Source organism: Salvelinus sp. IW2-2015, linkage group LG27 (genome assembly GCF_002910315.2).
Source record: "Salvelinus sp. IW2-2015 linkage group LG27, ASM291031v2, whole genome shotgun sequence".
Lineage (NCBI taxonomy): Eukaryota > Metazoa > Chordata > Actinopteri > Salmoniformes > Salmonidae > Salvelinus > Salvelinus sp. IW2-2015.
The window spans coordinates 16,722,170-16,744,285 of record NC_036867.1 but is presented as its reverse complement, the minus strand read 5'-3'; the positions used below and the strand labels follow the sequence as shown (position 1 = coordinate 16,744,285).

The 22,116-nt window shown below is 45.3% G+C and overlaps 1 protein-coding gene across 1 annotated transcript in view; it reads right to left on the bottom strand.

Annotated features, from left to right (window-relative positions):
* The window catches only part of plxdc2b (plexin domain containing 2b), a 165,287-nt gene that overhangs the window by 42,840 nt on the left and 100,331 nt on the right, over positions 1-22,116 (bottom strand). The window contains exons 4-7 of the mRNA XM_023972740.2: positions 21,757-21,826; positions 11,581-11,703; positions 6,431-6,549; positions 4,919-5,018 (exon numbers count right to left, since the gene is read on the bottom strand). Of these exons, the coding sequence (XP_023828508.1) occupies positions 4,919-5,018; positions 6,431-6,549; positions 11,581-11,703; positions 21,757-21,826 (412 nt within the window). The remainder of the gene's footprint in view (positions 1-4,918; positions 5,019-6,430; positions 6,550-11,580; positions 11,704-21,756; positions 21,827-22,116) is intronic.

Here is a 22,116-nt window from a genome sequence, read left to right as displayed (position 1 = left end):
ACAACCGGTCCTTAAAAGGTTGATCTACCTTTCAAAAGACATTATTTTCTTCCAGGAGAGTGAAAAATGAGTTCCACGCAGCTGTAGGGATTGGGATTACACAGCAGGAAATCAGATCAAAGTAAACCAGCCATCTGACACAGTCTGAGTTTCAGAGCTGGGTGGAATTCTGGGCCAGTGCAATCAATACTGCAGAAGGATCCATTCTACCTGCTGTCCAGGGGACAGGGGACCAGATCAGGGTGTGTGTGTTCTCGCTTTTACTGATGTCTCATATCCACAATGAATCAAATCAAAACATTTGTATTCATCACAAGCAACAGGTGTGGGCTAACAGTGAAATACTTAGTTACGGGCCCTTCCCAAAAATGCAGAGAGAAAGAAAATAGAGAAATAATAGAAAAGTCAAACACGTAATAATAAAAGTTACAATAGATTAAAAAACGAGTAACGATAACTAGGCTATATACAATAACTACCAGTACTGAGTCAATGTGCAGGGGTACGAGGTCATTGAGGTAGATATGTACATATAACTAGGAATAAAGTGACAGATTGTCAACAATAGCAGCAGAGTAAGTGATCAGTCATGAAAGTGAGTGCAAAAAGGATCAATGCAGATAGTCCGGGTAACTATTTGGTTAACTATTTAATTAACTCTTTAGAAGACTTATGGCTTGGAGGTAGAAGCTGTTCAGGGTCCTGTTGGTTCCAGATTTAGTGCATTGGTAACACTTGCCGTGCGGTAGCAGAGAGAAAAGTCTGTGACTTGGGTGGCTGGAGCCTTTTTTAGGGCCTTCCTCTGAAACCGCCTGGTATAGAGGTCCTGGATGTCAGAGAGCTCGGCACCAGTGATGTACTGGGCTATACGCATTACCCTCTGTAGAACCTTGCGGTCGGGTGCCGAGGAGTTTCTATACAAAGTGGTGACGCAGCCAGTCAAGATGCTCTCAATGGTGCAGCTGTATAACTTTTTTAAAGAACTGAGGGCCCATGTGAAATCTTTTCAACCTCCTGAGGGGGAAAAGGTGTTGTCGTGCCCTCTTCGTGACTGTGCTCGTGTTTTTGGACCATGATAGGTCCTTAGTGATGTGAAGACCGAGGAAGTTGAAGCTCTCGACCGTCTCCACTACGACCCCGTCAATGTTGAAGGGGGTGTGCTCGGCCCCCCATTTCCTGTAGTCCACGATCAGCTCTTTTGTTTTGCTGATGTTAAGAGAGAGGTTGTTGTCCTGGCACCACACTGCCAGGTCTCTAACCTCCTCCCTATAGAATGTATCATCGTTGTCGGTGATCAGGCCTATCACCTACCACGCTGAGCTGTAGTCAATGAACAGCATTCTCACGTTGGTGTTCCTTTTGTCCAAGTGGGAAATGGCAGCGTGATGCCAGGACAACAACCTCTCTCTTAACATCCGCAAAACAAAAGAGCTGATCGTGGAGTGCAATAGAGATTGCGTCATCTGTAGATCTGTTGGGGCAGTATGCAAATTGGAGTGGGTCCAGGGTGTCTGGGATGATGGTGATAAGTGTGAGCCATGACCAGCCTTTCAAAGTATTTCATGGCTACAGATGTGAGTGCTACAGGGCGATAGTCATTGGGCACAGGTAGTGTGGTGGTCTGCTCTAAATATTTATGCATTAAAGACTGGGTCAGGGAGAGGTTGAAAATGTTAGTGAAGACACTTGCCAGCTGGTCAGCGCAGGCTCTGAGCACGCATCCTGGTAATTCGTCTGGCCCTGCGGCCTTGTGAATGTTAACCTGTTTAAAAAGTCTTACTCACATTGGCTACGGAGAGCGTGATCACACAGTCGTCTGGAACAGGTGGTGCTCTTACACATGGTTCAGTGTTGCTTGGCTCGAAGGGAGCATAGAAGGTATTTAGCTCGTCTGGAAGGCTCGCGTAATTGGGCAGCTAGGTTTCCCGAGAGATTGTCCTGCCCTTTTGACCGACAGAAGACCCAAGATGCTAATCCTAACCTTTCTCTCCAGACAGACAGACAGACAGACATGGGTGTCTGCTCTCTGCCCAAATATCACCTTCTCCATGTTCTCCATGTTCAACCTGCCTATTTCTCTCCTCTCTAGACATATCACATTCGCCACCATTCACTGGGTATATGAAATATATGATCAAATGTATGTTTTTATGATATTACACTTCCAAAGGAGAGGCCTCTCATACAGGAAATTAGTAAACCAATAGTTTACTTCAGAGGGAGTACAGTACTACTGTTTGGGCTGTATTGTACGTCCATTCAACTAAAAATAAATAAAGAAGTGAACCCAGTAAAAGTTTGTGAGGAAGCTGGCTCAGCATTTTACAGTCTTTCAGGCAAGAACAGACAGAACTTTGCAACTGAATCTCCAAATAAAATGGTATAACTGCAGCAACAGAATTACGCCATGGCTTGAAGTTTAAGTTACACCATCTGGTGCCGTATCTTCTTTGTCAGTCCCAAAAAGTTTCGGCGTTAATTCTGAATGGTTAACGTTAGGGTTAAAGTTAGGGATAGGGTTAAACTTAAGTTTAGGCATTAATTGGGTAAGTTAAGGATTAAGGTTTAGGAAAGGTTTAAAAATAACAAAAAAATGCATGCCTAGCACTGCAGCTTAAACGCCCATTCACAATGCCCTAGTGAGCCTACCGTACAGTAATAGGCGCTCACGCTGCCCCTAGTGGACGGGTATAGTTTCCACATTTCGCCAGGTCCAAATGTAATCTGGTACCTGCAGAGTCAGCACCTCCTGGTGTCATAGCCACGGGAAGTAGGGGTGCTGAGGGTGCGGCAGCACCTCCTGATTAAAAAAATATTATTATAATAATTGAAAGAAACTAGGCCTTTATTACTCTTGTATGAGTGGAGAAAAATACTCCTCAGCCCCCACCACCCCACATCGCAAATGTCACCCTATTCCCTATATAGTGCATTACTTCTGACAAGGTCCCATAGGGAATAGGGTGCCATTTGGGACACAGCCGAGGAGACTGTTTTCATCCAGCTGAGCTGAACGTTAGAAAGACTGCATCAAAGAGGGTAGTGTTTAACACAAGTCCTTTGGAAGCCTGAGAACCCTCTATAGCAGGGGTTTTCATCTCTTACCCTATGAGGTCCGGAGCCTGCTGGTTTTCTGTTCTACCTGATAATTAATTGTACCCACCTGGTGTCCCAGGTCTAAATGAGTTCCTGATTAGAGGGGAACAATGAAAAAACACAGTGGAACTGTATAGTACCAACAAGAGTGTTATGGGAGAGCTACTGTGGCTACAGTTACAAGAGCACAGCTGAACCCACGGTTTTCAGAACAGTAGTCAACAACCGCAGAAGCTCAACACTCACAGAACAGCTGAGCAGCAGGTTTGAATTCCCCATTATAACATCTAAACCCTTTATTACTGACCACAGTGGCTTTGTTCCAAATGGCCCCCTATTCCCTATGTAGTGCCCATAGGGCTTTGGTTAAAAAAAAAGTAGTGCCCTATTGTTGCGACTTTGTACTGAGGTAGCTAATGTAGTCAAGCGCAGGAGAGCAGAGATGTCAAAGTAGCGTCTTTAATAGGCAAGTCCAAAAATGGGTCAGGTACAATACCAATAAACGCCCAAGACATAGGAACACACAGTCACTCACGGAAGGAGAAAAAACAACGCTCCTTACTTCTCCTACAACACCGTACAAACCTAAGCGGGAAACAGGGGTAAATATACACACAGAAATGAAAGCAAATGAAAACCAGGTGTGAATGAACCAAAGACAAAACCAACGAAAAAAGAAAAATGGATCGGTGATGGCTAGTAGGCCGGCGACGCCGACCGCCGAGCACCGCCCGAACAAGGAGAGGAACCACCTTCGGTGGAAGTCGTGACAACTATATAGGCAATGGGGTGCCAACAGGGAGTCTTTAAAGTTTTCTGAGCAGAGGTACTTATTACCCACGATTTAATAATTCCAGACAAAGTCGAAATGTTATAAATAACAAGCTATAAAATGCTACGTGAAACAAATACTGTACATTCTTCAAAAGCCAAGTCCTATGAACATATCATCAACAAGCAATTAAATGAATGATTTTCGCAGACTTGAACATTAAATGAAAGCCCCAGAGAGGGTCTAGCAGCAGATGAAAAGGTTGACTTTCTCCTCTTTCTTTTAACTTTAATGGGCCTAAAATGGAAGGAACGTCATGCAAAGAGACAATTCTGGACCGCGCCCATGTAATCATACCCATTCTGCCGTTTGAGAGTCCACAACAAAAGGTTAAACTAATGCCGCTTTGGGGTGAGGTTCAGATCTAGGACCAACTTCCCTTCCCCCAGTGGGAGAAATGCAAAACTGAACCAAGATCAGCATATAGGGCAGGGGTGAATTTTGGGATTTCGAATTCAACAAAAGGCAGCACAGACTTTAAAAAAAAACTTGTTTGTTCAACAAAATCAATTTGCGGGCCAGAAAAGGGGCAGTTATTTTAAAATATATAGGTCCAATATCATTTCTCCATACTTTATATCTATCTTTAGATGTTCTAGTTTGGCCTGGAGTGTTTTTTTTAACCCTGGTCTAGGGGCAACTTCACCATATTCCAGCCCCACAAGGGAGGAGTTTTGAGAGGGGGAAAAAAACTTGTACTGGTCATGTGATTGGCTTACTGTATGTATCCACTACCCATCCTTTGGTGTCATGCAGTATGAGGTGGTATGTGATGGTATATACACAGTAAAAAACTGAAGTGATGTTTGATGGTGTGTGTGTAGTAAAAGGTGTAATGTGGTATGTGTGTATGTGACATGTGAGTGGTAAATGGTGTGCGTGCATGCGCGTGTGTGTGTGATGTGGTTGATGATGGTTTATGTTTATGTAGCGACGCAGGGAGTCGTGTGCGTGCAGTGACGCAGCACTCTCTGCATCATCGTGACTCACTGGGAATCTGTTGGATCCTGTGGACCACCACAAAGGCATCGGAGAGGCCCACCTTCACCGGGTGATTGACAGAGCTGATCTGGGCCACCTCGATGGGGATCTGGAAGAGAGAGGAGAGACCAGTTGAGGGGCATCAATCACCAGCCGCCACACCTGTCTATCTAACTGAGCCGGCTGCAAACAGACCAAACCAGGCAGAGGCCTAACAGTTTCTGATGCTGATGGAAGGCTGGGGTAAATGTGTCCCAAATGACACCCTATACCGTTTATAGTGCACTTCTTTTGACCAGGGCCGGCACTATATAGGGAATAGGGTGCCATTTTGTGACGCAAGCCTACAGACAATGGGACTTCATTTACTGGCAAGAACAAAGAGCTTACAATCAACTCATCTCCCCAGAAAATCCAATTAATAATTCCACACAACAAGTCCGGCGGGCTCAAACTTGAGAACGTAGAGATCCTTGGAGAGACACACTTTTATTGTGTGGTGAAAGTGAAGTGAACACAGCAGTCACCTTTACGTCTTTACATGAAGGTGGACGAGGTGAGTGGTTAGAGAAAAGTACTCCCTGATTGGAATGGAGAGAAAGAGAGAGAGAGAAAGAGATATGCCGCGTCATGCCCTGATTGAGAACAGAGGTTGGAGAGCACAGAGCTTTATTTATCAACTCAATCACGGAGAGAATGTAATAAGTGCTCCGTCGCCACAAGGAAGAGAGGGTGAGGAATGAGAGAGCGAGAGAGAAACAGGGAGAGAGGAATGGAAACAGAGAAAGAGAGCGAGAAAGAGAGAAACAGAAAGAGATGGAGAAGGAGAGAGCGGTGAGTGTGAAGAATTCCCTGCTCCTCACGAGCTGGGTGTGACGTAATGTCACTCCTACACCCCTATTGCTGGGTCAGCTGACAATGTCACGAAAATGACGCGTGAGCATTGCAGAGGCCGCGTGTTGTTATGATTCTGAAAGTTAACGAGCAACAATGACAAGAAGCTGCCATGTGGGGGAATCGTAGGTGGCTCGTTTCAGCTCGTTTTATCTTGTTCTTGATACCATGTCTTGTTTAGCTAATTATCGCTATCTAGCTAGCCAACAACTGTAACGATATATTTGAGAGACAACAAGTACTCATTGTGCAAATGAATTGATGTTCTCAATAAACATTTGGAGAGGAAATAAAGTGTGCATGTCATCAACAATCCTTTGATTCTAAACTAATCCCTTCTGTTTTCCTCGAGGGTTGCGCACAGATCGGTTTTGTTGCTAAGCAATCCACCCGTCTATGGGAGATAGCTGGAGGGAGGAGCAGCCAGAGAAATAAAGAGACACAGTGAGAGAGGGACTGAGAGTAGCAGAAAGAGAGAAAGAGAGAGAAATAGGCAGAGGGGAGGGACATATAGCCTAGATAGGGAGCAACAGAGAGAAAGAGAGAGAGAGAGAGAGATATATATATGTAGATAAAGAGAAAGAGAGAGAGGTATACATAGATAAAGAGAAAGAGAGAGAGCGAGACCTCTTTGTAGGCGAAGACGATCCTGCCGTCGCTGTGCAGTGTGGCCTGGAAGGTGAAGCTACCCAGGTTGTAGCTGTCCTGCAGGTGGACATGGTCCCACTGGACTACCAGAGCAGTGCCTGGATGAGAGAAAGGGAGAGAGGGAGACTGTCAGAACCTTAGACAACCAAACAGGACCACATAACCCCACAGGACCATGCAAAACCACAAAGAACCACTTAGAACCAGATATAACCACTTAGAACAACACAGTACCACACAGAACAACATACTGTATAACCACACATGGCCACACAGAACTACATATAAACACACAGTTCCACACAAAACCACTTAGAACCACATAGAACCACACATGACAATACAGAATAATATAGAACCACATACAGTGTAACCACACAGGACCATACAGAACCACTTAGAACCATATATAACAGGTGTGGGAAACATAGGGGTTTAAAACTGGATAGAAAGTATGTAGAAATTATAATGGACCTATAACAAAATCGGTCCCCAAAGAAGGTTATGCAGCCCCCTGAATTTTGAAATCCCAATGTGGCCCTTTGAGACAAAATGATTACCCACCCCTGATATATAACTACACAGGACAATAGAGAACTACATAGACCTACATAGATTTCTATTAGATAAGAATTAGGAGAGCAAAACCCAGAGGCAATGTTCCTTAAGTTTCAAACATTGCCTGAGGCACCCAGGGTAGCCAAAATGAGTTGTGACATGTGTCTTCTCTGTTACCACAGTTTCACCTTCTCAGATTATAAAAGATACATGTAAGCCTAGTAAATTCAGCAAAAAAAAGAAACGTCCTCTCACTGTCAACTGCGCTTATTTTCAGCAAACTTAACATGTGCAAATATTTTTATGAACATAACAAGACTCAACAACTGCGACAACTGAACAAGTTCCACAGATATGTGACTAACAGAAATGGAATAATGTGTCCCTGAACAAAGGGGGGGTCAAAATCAAAAGTAACAGTCAGTATCTGGTGTGGCCACCAGCTGCATTAAGTACTGCAGTGCATCTCCTCCTCATGGACTGCACCAGATTTGCCAGTTCTTGCTGTGAGATGTTATCCCACTCTTCCACCAAGGCACCTGCAAGTTCCCGCACATTTCTGGTGGGAATGGCCCTAGCCCTCACCCTCCGATCCAACAGTTCGCAGACGTGCTCAATGGGATTGAGATCCCGGCTCTTCGCTGGCCATGGCAGAAAACTGACATTCCTGTCTTGCAGGAAATCACGCACAGAACGAGCAATATGGCTGGTGGCATTGTCATGCTGGAGGGTCATGTCAGGATGAGCCTGCAGGAAGAGTACCACATGAGGGAGGAAGATGTCTTCCCTGTAACGCACAGCGTTGAGATTGCCTGCAATGACAACAAGCTCAGTCCGATGATGCTGTGACACACCGCCCCAGACCATGACGGACCTTCCACCTCCAAATCGATCCCGATCCAGACTACAGGCCTTGGTGTAACGCTCATTCCTTTGACGATAAACATGAATCCGACCATCACCTCTGGTGAAACAAAACGGTGACTTGTCAGTGAAGAGCACTTTTTGCCAGTCCTGTCTGGTCCAGCGATGGTGGGTTTGTGCCCATAGGAGATGTTGTTGCCGGTGATGTATGGTGAGGACCTGCCTTACAACAGGCCTACAAGCCCTCAGTCCTGCCTCTCTCAGCCTATTGCGGACAGTCTGAGCACTGATGTAGGGATTGTGAGTTCCTGGTGTTACTCGGGCAGTTGTTGTTGCCATCCTGTACCTGTCCTGCAGGTGTGATGTTCGGAGGTACCGATCCTGTGCAGGTGTTGTTACACGTGGTCTGCCATTGCGAGGACGATCAGCTGTCCGTCCTGTCTCCCTGTAGCGCTGTCTTAGGCGTCTCACAATACGGACATTGCAATTTATTGCCCTGGCCACATCTGCAATCCTCATGCCTCCTTGCAGCATGCCTAAGGCACGTTCACGCAGATGAGCAGGGACCCTGGGCATCTTTCTTTTGGTGTTTTTCAGAGTCAGTAGAAAGGCCTCTTTAGTGTCCTAAGTTTTCATAACTGTGACCTTACTTGCCTACCGTCTGTAAGCTGTTAGTGCCTTAACGACCGTTCCACAGGTGCATGTTCATTAAGTGTTTATGGTTCTGTCACGCCCTGACCTTAGAGAGCCTTTTTATTCTCTATTTGGTTAGGTCAGGGTGTGACTAGGGTGGGCAATCTATGTTGTATTTTTATGTTGGCCTGGTATTGTTCCCAATCAGAGGCAGCTCTCTATCGTTGTCTCTGATTGGGGATCATACTTAGGCAGCCTTTTTTCCACCTTAGTGTGTGGGATCTTGATTTTGAATAGTGCCTGTGAGCACTGCATTTGCTTCACGTACGTTTTGTATTTTGTTGTTTTTCGGTGTTCATTTTAATAAAAGTAAGATGTTCGCCTACCACGCTGCACCTTGGTCTCCTCATTCAAACGACGTGCGTAACAGGTTCATTGAACAAGCACGGGAAACAATGTTTAAACCCTTTACAATGAAGATCTGTGAAGTTATTTGGATTTTTACTAATTATCTTTGAAAGACCGGGTCCTGAAAAAGGGACGTTTCTTTTTTTGCTGAGTTTATATTCCAGTAAACAAAACTCCTTGCAACATACAGGTCACATTTATTTATTTTTGAAGAATCAGGAGGAAGCTCACATGAAGTACTCTGCACTGGATGGGGGGGGGGGATGAAATCATTTCACTATTCAAATAGTGTCCTTCTTTTTTTTTGTCGGACATCAGTATATTCGAACATTTTTAACCTGAGCACCGCTGTGCGTGGTAGAGGCTGGCGCTCTATTGCTGCAGCTGTGCCTGCAGAGGTTATATGGGGCAGTGTGTGTAGCGAGCAGAGGGAGGGGAGAGAGAGACGCCAAGGCAACCCGGCTACAGCCAAGACTAGCTAACTTGTAGCAGCCACAATGTTATTCGTCATCCCACATAACAGTGCCTGTCTTGACTGGAGTAGCTAGGCTAATTGAAGCCACATGCTGCGCTTTCTCCCCAACCCCATTCAGATGAAACAGCCTACCTGTTGGTTGCTCATTGTAGCCTTCACGCTAACTTTTAGAGCTTTTTTGTTTTTCTTTTTGTTCCATCATTGCATTACATTCGTGAACTCTCACTCAATTTGCTACACATTGAGCCTCTTTGCCGCTTTTATTGGACAACATAAACAACAAGACAGGTGAAGGCTGCCGGTCTTTTTATGGGGCGCACGTGCATGTCAAAAACGACACTGAAAATGTTGTTATTTTATTCAATGAATCATTTGAAATGTCATGGTATATCCTTGTATATAACAATGTTACATGGGGCCTGTTTTCTCTCCAAAATGTATTTGAATACTAACATCCGTTCAGATATTCAAATAACCGTGCACATCCCTACCCTGGGTGCAAACCTCACGTTCCTCCCCATGCTGTTTTGAGTTAGTGTGGACTTTGGAGAGCCTTTGGATGTGAAAGTGATGCCTTTGGCCTCCCATGCAGCCAGACAGTCATTTGGCCAGGAGCCAGTGCAATAAAGGTTTGTTAACACAAGTAATCAATTTTTCCATCACACAGCCAGAACCTCTCTCCCGTCCAAAGTAAAGTGGGGATTTGGTTTCTCTGCTGACAGCTAGGAGTACTGCAGCTGTAGTGCTACAGGAAACCCTGTAATATCCACACCTGGCCTCCAGAAGGCTTATGCATGAGGCTGATGCTACAGGATTCTCGATGACCTGGCCGGGGCATGGGGCTGCATGCTTGATGTAGAGAGGACAGGAATCGAGGCAGGGCATGTCAGTGGCCTCGTCCCAAATGGCACCCTATTCCCTGTGTAGGAAATTGGGGTGCCCTATGTGCCCCGGTCAAACGTGGTGCACTGTATAGGGAATAGGGTGCCATTTGGGATGCATCCAGCGGTTGTCACAGTAACCCTGTCTGTCCTGAATACTCTATCTATCTGACTGAGAACGGGTCCTGGCTAGAACCGTGTACAGGGGGCTGGGAACGCAACGCTACTCTGCTTGGATTCTGTTTTGGATGGGGAGGGAGGGAGAGAGAGAGGGGGCAATTGAGGGTAAATTGAAGACGTGTAGAGGTAGACAGAGGTATAGGTAGATTGGAGAAGGGAAAAGAGAGTAGTGTGGCTACTCCTTGTTGGCCGTGTGAGTTCCACCAGTCAGCGCTATAAAGGTAAGCCTAATAGAAGTCCGGAGCCTACTTAAAATGCATTGAGTTCAGAGAGAAAGCAGCCGTGCTATCTGGGGCTCCCTCTTCTAAAAATACAGACTGGGTGAGAATGAGTGCACTGCACAAGCTGGCCTTGTTTTTCCCTAAAATGGCTTATATTCTGCAGAAAGTTAGGCAAAAAAAAATCTTTCTCGACACACTGGGAATAGTGTACTAGTCGGCAGGGGGACGATGACTGCATAGGGCTCGGAAATGTTGAAAACACACAGACACAACTTCTTACAACGTTGAATACTTCTTAAGGTGAGAAAGAGAGGCTGTCAGTGGGTCCCCATGGGGGGCTACATTTAAAGTAGATGAATCTGGGTTTTAATTGGATGTGTATGAGGTAGAGAGGCAAGGCTGAGGTTCCAGTCTACATGCAGCCTTGGCAGGCCACTGCCTGATGGATGGACTGGTAAAGAGCATCTAGGCTGGGTATCGATCAGCTGCCACACTGCCTAACCCATGATGGAAAAGGTCCACTGGAAAAGGTCATTCAGCTGGTCAGTCACTAACTGCGTCCTAAATGACACCCTATCCCTGAAATAGGATATAGGGTGCCATTTGGGAGGCAGACACTGATTTGGGGAGATTGGCGAGCAATGGAGGCCTAGATGGTCAGAGAAGAGATTCCAACCATAAGATTGACCTGTTTTTGAAAGAGCCCATTATTAGGTTTTCCTCTTCCCACCAATAGTCTGCGCTCCTGGCGCAGTTCGTCATGTGCTACAGCATGCCTTTGAGAGCCACGGGTCTCAGCTTTGCATCTTGCAAGTTACGCACTGCTGTCAGACGTGGGATCTTGTAGCTGGGAGTTGCTACAATCTTAAGGACAGAGCGTCGAAAAACGAGGGACTGAGTGCCACGTACCATTGTCAAAGTAGATGACGGTTGAGTTCCTGGAGACACTGGGATCAAAGTTGGCCATGAGGGGGGCGATGTACTGGGTGGCCGTCAGCATCCTGTGGACCACATCACCCGTGTAGATGAACCCTGAGGAAGAAACACGGAGCAGATAGTACTCATTAAATACGACAGTCGCCACCACGCGACAAGTCAGCATGTCAATGACCGAGGGCCTACTATTATTCCACTCGTTCAAGGTCTCTCTCGCTCTCACATATCAAGGTCAGACAGGTGCTGCCCCCTTTCGGTTCAGGTGCAGTCCAATAAACCACCGAACGTCAGCATGTCAAGATGCATGTCTGTTAATCTTTCCACACGTTTACAAAAATGGTCCATCATATCCCCGCTGACCCCCAGCCACTGGCTTCCTAACCCCCCACCTGCATCAGCTGCTTGGTCCTGCTGATTAATTAGCTAATTACATTCCATAAAATAAAACCTGAAGGGCTTCAAAGAGGTAATGCTGATTTAGCAGATCTAAATTCACTCATTATATGATGGAGTTTCTCAGTCATGTTCCCTGGCGAAGCTTCCCTCTCTGCCTGACAGTCTCAAACGGGAAACGCAGGCATGCACGCACACGCACACGCACACGCACACACAGTCAGTGACAATAAGGACTTTGTTAAGGGCTTCCACTCTGTTCAGTCTCACAACAAGGTGGTGTTTGTATGACAGGTTAGAGTCACAGAGGACTGTTTCTTCTTCAGCCATTAGAGACAGTTAGAAGGCTGGTGAAAGGTCGCCTGCTGCTTTCTCACTCAGCTTTTCCACTGTGTGTGTGTGTGTGTGTGTGTGTGTGTGTGTGTGTGTGTGTGTGTGTGTGTGTGTGGTGTGTGTTGTGTGTGTGTGTGTGTGTGTGTGTGTGTGTGTGTGTGTTGACTCGCATCATCTATACAGCTCCATCAGAGAGGACATCAATAGAAAAAAGGTGTCCTTTGTTGCTCAGCTGGTAGAGCATGGTGGGTTTGATTCCTGTGACCACCCATCGTTAAATGCATGCACACATGACAGTAAGTTGCTTCGGATGAACACATCTGGCTGAAACTTTTGTTCAGCAAGAAATGCTAAAACAAAATATTTAAAAAAATGAAAAACCTAAACAGTGTTTTCAAAGGTCACTCATAGCTGCAGCCAATTCACTGCCAGTTCGTGTCACCATATGTCTTCACCAACAGCAGACGGGCTGTAAAGAAAACAACACATTACGACAGAGCCAAGTACACGGCCCCTCCCAGTGAGAAATCAATCCTGTCCTTAAGGACCGCACAGTCAAGTGCAGCCCCCATCCAGCGGTGTGTGTGTGTGTTTGTGGGCGTGTGTGCCCCACCCAGTGCAGTCAGCAGAGCACAGAGCTGTGGAGATACAGTGGACCGAGAGGATAGAAGGAGGAGGGGAGTTGAGTGACTACAGTAAGCCTACCTGTCAGTCTACTGGTAAACATGGGGGGGAGGGAGACACATTTAACAAGAGATAAGAGGGTGGAAGGTTTGGGGCTACGCTCTCTTCTCTCTCTCTTCTCTTCTTCAAATCAGTTCAATGACTTGACTGGCATGGGAAACATATGTTAACATTGCCAAAGCAAGTGATGTAGATAGTGAACAAAAGTGAAACAAAACATGAACAGTAAACATTACACTCACAAAAGTTCCAAAATAATTCTCTCTCTCTCTCTCTCTCTCTCTCTCTCTCTCTCTCTCTCTCTCTCTCTCTCTCTCTCTCTCTCTCTCTCTCTCTCTCTCTCTCTCTCTCTCTCTCTCTCTCTCTCTCTCCTCTTCTCTCCTCCCAACACACTGAGGAGTATGACACAAATGTTTCAACTCTGACTCAATCAGTGCATTCAATCAGCTGTAGTGTTTACCCAACAGCCCAACCATGTGCCTTATTGGACTTTCCTTTTCTCCGCCACACCTGGTCTCCCCACCTTTCTCTTTCTATCTTGAAACAGCACAGAATGGGCCCAGACAAAGACGTACAGTGTAGGCCCACATAACCACACAAAGGCCATCAGGGACACACACACACACGCGCGCGCAAAACGCACGCACAGAGACACATGCACGCGGGCACACTCACACGCAAGAACGTGCGGACGCACGTGCACACACGCACCATCCTCTATGTTAATTCAGCCTGTTGGGAGACTTTTGGCTCTGTGCCTGCTTCTCCGGGTCAAAGGAGAGAGGCTTTTCCTAAAAAATCTATTGCAAACACAAAAACATTAAACCGACAGCCTGGGGAAGGTACGACAGTCTCGCAATACACGTAAGAGCAGACACCCAGAGAGAGAGAGCCATTCAATAGAGCAGGCAGTCAAATTCATTATGGCCGTCACTTTAAGGACGGTTGGGGAACTGGACAGCAGGAGTGGGAGTAGAAGAGTAAGAACAGCAGGGAATGAGAGAAAGAGAAAAAGGGGTGAGTGTGTGGGGGAGGGAGATGGTGAGGGGGAAGACAGAGCAAGAGAGAGAAAGAGAGAGAGGGAGAAAGAGAGAAACACAGAGACAGAGATGGATAGTGAGAGGGATAAGAGATTTATTTCCATTTCTAGTTCCACCTCTGTTTATATGTTCTGGTATCAGGGAGTACTGTTCTGTATATAGAGGGAAAACATTAATGGGCATTACCAGAACCTCTTGACCAAGCACTCTACTTTATTAAACATTCTGTCCAAACAACCCAATTGCTTTTCCATACTGAGCCTTTGTTAAGTTCTGGAGAGATTTCATAGGAGCAGCCAGCATAGGAGGAACACACACACACACACACACACCCTCACACACACCCTCTCACACACACACACACACACACACTCTTTCTATCTCTCTGTATTCGCCTTGAGCGTCTGCTGCGTGTCTGGCCATTACCTTATCTCACAAACAGCGGCAGAGAAAAACATCTCTTCAATTAAGGGAGAGGCTGCCCTCATTTTGTCTGTGTAATCATAATGACTGAGGCTTATCAGACACTAGAGGCACACACATAGAGAAAGCCTTTGTTGGCATAGGCTCACAGGAAGAGAGGAGAAGCAACTGGACAAACTGCTGTCTCCAATACTGAGTGACCACCTTGTGTCTCTCGGCTTCCTCCCCGTGTCTGTCTCCTTCTCTCTCTACTTCATCTGTTTGCCTGTTAGTGTGCAAGTGCTTGTGTGTGGCTAGAAGATATATGTTGTATATGTGTGTGTGTGTGTGTGTGTGTGTGTGTGTGTGTGTGTGTGTGTGTGTGCGTGCGTGCGTGCGTGTGTGTGTGTGTGTGAGCTTGTGTTTATTGGCTGCCTTGTAATTCCACTGCATTCCACACTTAGAAAAAAGGGTTCCAAAAGGGTTCTTTGCAGAGGGATAGGGTTCTAACAATAACTGTTTTCATCTGAAGAACACTTTTTGGAAGACAACAGTTCTTTGTAAGGAAAATGGTTCTGCCTAGAACCTTTAACATCCTAAGAACCGTATTGGGAAGAACGGGTTCCTCGAAGATTCTTTGGAAGGCAAGAAGGGTTCTACATAGAACCCTTCTGAATCTAAATAAATTTTTAATTGTAATTTTTTATTTATTTGAAATAGTGCCTGAGCATTAGTGTTAACCTCAGAGTTTGAGTAATCAAAGTAAAGTTTAAAAAGATAGGCGTGAGAATGTTTTAAACTGTACCTATATGGGAACATTTGTGCATGTACAGTATCTGGTATTCCCATAATCATTTCAAATAACAGTACTAACACAGTTGATATATTTGCCATGATTTCTGTCTTGATTTTAATTTCTAGTGTTGATTCAGGAGTTAAATTAACTTAACACCCAGTGGTGTACAAGAACCCCAGTGTTGTCTGTTGGTATTAATAACCAGAGTCGAGTGCGATTGTTTAACTCTACACAGAGTAAAAATGACACAATCAAAACCACACCCATCATTGTCATATTTCCCAGAATGCTCTATTGTAGGTTGATTTTCACAATTGCTTGTATTCATATCTGTCTTTTGCATGTACATTGATTGATTAATTAATCTTATGCTACGCAAATATAAATAACATAAATGTTTCTAACATAAATCCAATCTGTTACTTGGATTCATTGCACCTGTTACTGCAATGGTTGTTCCACTTGAGATGATTTAGGTAGTCTCATTAATGAATCTTCCCTACCTTGGCAGTCGTTCTCAACGCACGTTCCAGGTAATTAAAAGTTCAAATCGTTGAATATCCTCACTCTGGCTGGATTCCAATATGCATTACACATCACTTTGCAAGCCAAGCATAATGTGACTTGCAGGCCTGATGTGGAATGTAAACCAGGAGTTTCCTAACAACACCGACTTAGGGTATAACTAAGCTCTCAAAGGAAGGCCTTATCATACACACCTACTCATTCAAAGGTTTTTCTTTATTTGGACTATTTTCGACATTGTAGAATAGTAGTGAAGATAAAGAAAAACCCTTGGATGAGTAGGTGTTCTAAAACTTTTGAACGGTAGTGTGTGTAATGTAGTGTCAGAGTTGAATTTTTAAAGGCTAATAAGGTTGGCGGAACCGTTCATAGAGGGTTCTAGGAAGAACCTTTCAAAGGTAAAAGGGTTCTCGGTAGAACCATTCATAGAGGGTTTAAGGAAGAACCTTTAGATTGTTTTTACACTGCTGCTACTCGCTGTTTATTATCTATGCATAGTCACTTTACAAATCACCTCGACTAACCTGTACAGGTTGTATTTTTTTTGTCTTACTTTTTGATTTTTCATCATTTTTTTTCTCTTTAGTTTATTAAGTAAATATTTTCTTAACTCTATATCTTGAACTGCATTGATGGTTAAGGGCTTGTAAGTAAGCATTTCACCTGTTGTATTCGGCGCATGTGACAAATAAAATTTGATTTGGATGATAAAAGGGTTATTGGTAGAACCGTTACAGAGGGTTCTAGAAGAACCCTTCGTATACACGTAGGGTTCTAGGTAGAACCCTTTACAGAGGGATCTCTAAGAACCACAAACTGAAGAACCCTACCTTTTGTTCTAGGAGTGCACATACATCAGCCCTGTGGTTATCCTCCCTTAAAACAAAGTATGTGTCCCAAATGGCAAACTATTCCCTTTATAGTGCATTACTTTTGACCAGGGCCCGTCACTAAAAAGGGAATAGGATGCTATTTGGGATGCAACCAATGCCTACAACCATAGCGTGCCTGGAGAAAAACAGAGCCGCTGGACCCAATGCATGTGTGTATGGTGGAATCTGGAGCTGAGGGTGACGTGTGTGTGTGTGTGTTTCAGGGTTTTGACAGGGGGCCAGTTCTGGGCCAGTAAAGACATCACACTGCTGGGTTTCTACCCTGGCTGTCTCTGACAGCCGGGGTTACGGAGGGATCAGATCACATATCACCACTCTGTGTCCCAAATGGCACTCTATTATATAGTGCGCTACTTTTGACCAGGTAGGGAATAGGGTGCCGTTTGGGACCGATAAGACCGGTCTCTAGCGCTACAACCTCCTACCTCTAGACACTTCTCTACATTTGGCTCCAGCAGCACTAACAACACATCACGTCACAACAACACTTCTTGTGTGACTTCTGTTATTAGGTGATTCATTTCTAAGCGTTGAAGCAACACCATGCCAGAACACCACTTCGTTTGATCATGTGCTATGTGATTTGTCTGTAAATGTGCCTGACCTATACACTGAGTGTACATAGCATTCAGAACGCCTTCCTAATTTCCCCTCAGAAAAGCCCCGACTCGTCGGGGCATGGACTCTACGTGGTGTCGATAGCGTTCCACAGGGATGCTGGCCCATGTGGACTCCAATGCTTCACCACAGTTAGGTCAAGTTAGCTGGATGTCCTTTGGGTGGTGGATCATTCTTGATACACACGGGAAACCCTGCAGTTCTTGCCCCAAACCGTTGTTCCTGGCACCTACTACCATACCCCGTTCAAAGGCCCTTAAATATCTTGTCTTGCCCATTCACCCTCTGAATGGCACATGTACACAATCCATGCCTCAATTGTCTCAAGGCTTTAAAATTATTCTTTAACCTATCTCCTCCCCTTCATCTACACTGACTGAAGTGGATTTAACAAGTGATCAATAAGGGATCATAGCGTTCACCTGGATAGTCTGTCATGGAATGAGCAGGTGTTCATAATGTTTTGTACACTCAGCTGATGTACGGTGTCCATAATAGGACTACTGCTGAGACTGTGGCTGTCCTAATATGGACGGCTTAGTACTGTTCCTGTCCTATCCCCTTCCTGGCTGCATGCAGGGCCATATGTCTCCAGCCTTAGACCCACACCATCCCACACTGTCTCTCTAGCTTGACGCTCACAGGAGGATAACACAATTCCAATGGAGGAATGGAAGGTTGGAGCAGGGTAGAGCTGGAGGGGCGGAAAGGCTAGCTAAATGGATAAATGAGTTGGGAGGGGGAGGAGAGGAAGGAGGGAGGAAAAGAGGATGACAGAGGGATGAAGGGAGGGGTCGACACTGAAATGGAGGTGTGTGAACAGGGATTTACAGAGGCAGAGTCCTGGAGCCTGCGGTGAGCTGATAGCCGTTCCTACTCCCCTCTTCCTCCTCTTCTCCTCTCCTCCATCACTCCGTGTCTCTCTGGAGAAATGCAGGGACTCTTTATCTACTGTGGGGTAGCTGCTAGCTGCTAACAGAATTTGATAGCATCCCAAATGGCATCCTATTCCCTATATGGTGCACTACTTTTGACCAGAACCCTATGGGCTCTGGTCAAAAGTAGGGCACTATATTGGGAATAGGGTTCCATTTGGGACATACTACTATTCATCTCTCATGACTACAACACTGTTCTGGAAGCTCCATGCTCTACAGGATAGCTCTGAGGTAGTGAGATATACTATAGCTCGGGAGGAACATTCACCTTGTCCAGTAATAGTCTAAGAAATCAGGAAAATTATATATTCGCATGATGATAATGGTGATTGTGATTTATTTTCTTCCATTATGATTACAGTCTAATGTCAGCATACATTGCTGGAATAGTTGGGTACGGTTTAAGCATGACTCCTTGATATGATAATAGCCACTAAAGATGTTGTGGTTTCACCCTCAGTCTCGGTGGAAAATACTTCTCCTCCTCCTCCCTTCTCCTCCTTTCTTCTCCTCCTCCTTCCTTCACCTCCCTTCCTCCACCTCCCTAGTGCTGTTGGAACATTTACTAACACACTCTCCTCTTTTGTAACGTGTCTGACTTGCTCTGGTCCATTACACACACAAACACACCCCATACCCACAGATACAGAAAGCAGGAAGCGTTGTCATAATTTGATCATTTTCATCTTAATATTCATACTTTCATGTCACTCCTATTTATATCCTATGTACACTGCTCAAAAAAATAAAGGGAACACTTAAACAACACAATGTAACTCCAAGTCAATCACACTTCTGTGAAATCAAACTGTCCACTTAGGAAGCAACACTGATTGACAATAAATTGCACATGCTGTTGTGCAAATGGAATAGACAACAGGTGGAAATTATAGGCAATTAGCAAGACACCCCCAATAAAGGAGTGGTTCTGCAGGTGGTGACCACAGACCACTTCTCAGTTCTATGCTTCCTGGCTGATTGTTTTGTGCACTTTTGAATGCTGGCGGTGCTTTCACTCTAGTGGTAGCATGAGATGGAGTCTACAACCCACAAAGTGGCTCAGGTAGTACAGCTCATCCAGGATGGCACATCAATGCGAGCTGTGGCAAGAAGGTTTGCTGTGTCTGTCAGCGTAGTGTCCAGAGCATGGAGGCGCTACCAGGTGACAGGCCAGTACATCAGGAGACATGGAGGAGGCCGTAGGAGGGCAACAACCCAGCAGCAGGACGCTACCTCCGCCTTTGAGCAGGAGGAGCACTGCCAGAGCCCTGCAAAATGACCTCCAGCAGGCCACAAATGTGCATGTGTCTGCTCAAACGGTCAGAAACAGACTCCATGAGGGTGGTATGAGGGCCCGACGTCCACAGGTGGGGGTTGTGCTTACAGCCCAACACCGTGCAGAACGTTTGGCATTTGCCAGAGAACACCAAGATTGGCAATTCGCCACTGGCGCCCTGTGCTCTTCACAGATGAAAGCAGGTTCACACTGAGCACGTGACAGATGTGACAGAGTTTGGAGACGCCGTGGGAAACGTTCTGCTGCCTGCAACATCCTCCAGCATGACCGGTTTGGTGGTGGGTCAAGTCATGGTGTGGGGTGGCATTTCTTTGGGGGGCCGCACAGCCTCCATGTTGCTGCAGAGGTAGCCTGACTGCCATTAGGTACCGAGATGAGATCCTCAGACCCTTGTGAGACCATATGCTGGTGCGGTTGGCCCTGGGTTCCTCTAATGCAAGACAATGCTAGACCTATGTGGCTGGAGTGTGTCAGCAGTTCCTGCAAGAGGAAGGCATTGATGCTATGGACTGGCCCGCCGTTCCCCAGTCCTGAAGTCCAATTGAGCACATCTGGGACATCATGTCTCGCTCCATCCACCAACGGCAACGTTGCACCACAGACTGTCGCAGGAGTTGGCGGTGCTTTAGTCCAGGTCTGGGAGGAGATGCCTCAGGAGACATCCGCCACCTCATAGGAGCATGCCCAGGCGTTGTAGGGAGGTCATACAGGCACGTGGAGGCCACACACACTACTGAAGCCTCATTTTGACTTGTTTTAAGACATTAATCAAAGTTGGATCAGCCTGTAGTGTGGTTTTCCACTTTAATTTTGAGTGTGACTCCAAATCCAGGCCTCCATGGGTTGATAAATATGATTTCCATTGATAATTTTTGTGTGATTTTGTTGTCAGCACATTCAACTATGTAAAGAAAAAAGTATTTAATAAGAATATTTCATTCATTCAGATCTAGGATGTGTTATTTTAGTGTTCCCTTTATTTTTTTGAGCAGTGTATATCAATGGATTATTATTTCACTCCTATTTCACATGTACTGTATATCAATGGGTTATTATATCACTCCTATTTCACATGTACTGTATATCAATGGGTTATTATATCACTCCTATTTCATATGTATATCAATGGGTTATTATATCACTCCTATTTCACATGTATATCAAAGGGTTATTATTCCAGCACTTGGCAGTGCAGGTCCTTTTCCAAATCCAAACTCTGGTCTGGTTCTCTCTCCAACATAATCTGCATCCCAAATGGCACCCTATTCCCTATACAGTGCACTACTTTTGACCAGAGCCCTGGTCTAAAGTATTGCACTATGTAGGGAATAGGGAGCCACTTGGGACGTATTCCAGGACCGGCTGGTATTGCTGAGTGTTGGGTACTGGGAGTGGTGGTGGTTTTCCCCAGGTCTAGCAGGCTGGCCACTGGTGCTGAGTGTTGTAAGTGGTTTTGTACCATTCTAACTGGCTGCCTAGAAGACTTGTGCTGAGGGCTGTTAGTGGTTTTGTACTGCGGTCTGCGCCAGATGAGAGTTTTCAAAGCTCAATTTGTTTGGCTGGCCTGGCAGTCGACAGACTGTGACGAGACGAGATAAATAACCTTCTGTTTGACCCTTTACACTCTCAGTATTCAGATATCAATCACACACACACACACACACACACACACACACACACACACACACACACACACAAAGGTACAAACAAACAGAAACAAACATGCATGCACCCACCCACCCACGCACACACACACACTAAATGCTTCTGTACACCAGCAATGATTTCTCTAACCTCATTACAAACTCTTCTAAACCCTGGAGCAATAAAGCAATGGCTGTATAATTAAGCAATAAGGCCAGGGGGTGCGGTATATGGCCAATATAACACAGCTAAGGGCTGTTCTTAAGCAAAACGCAACGTGGAGTAGATACAGACCTTAGCCGTTGTATATTGGTTATATACCACAAACCCCGAGGTGCCTTATTGCTATTATAAACTGGTTACCAAGGTCTGATATACCATGGCTTTCAAGCAATCATCAATCAGGCCTCGAACCACCCAGTTCATAATATGCCATGTAGAATTGCAATGATAATTCAGACTGCTACCAAATAAAAGTCAAGCGCATGCACATGCACTCACACGCACACAATTTCACTTTTGCTAGCATTCATTCGATCTCCCTCAATCACGACAACATTAACTCGGGAAGAGGTTGTTCACTTACCACCAGTTGCCACGGTGAGATCGCGCAGAAAATGTCCATAAAAGGGGAAATCGAAGGATAGATTGACTCTCTGCATGAAGGGGAAGAAAACACAAGACCCAGGTCAGAAAGAGAGCTCCAAAAAGACATGTAAGATCAGACTGAAAAAGACTCATGAGGATAAAAGTTGAGTCTCAGGCAGAGAAAGTCGGTTCAAGGTAAACAAAGAGGCACTCGGGACAGAACATTCTTATGCTCAACCTTTCTCAGTTCTTTGGGTAGCTGACTATTAATTTTACCACAAGTCACGTTATGATTTGTTTTAAAGCAAATATTAATCTCCCAGGATAAAATACAATGTTGCGGTTATGAAAACAAAAC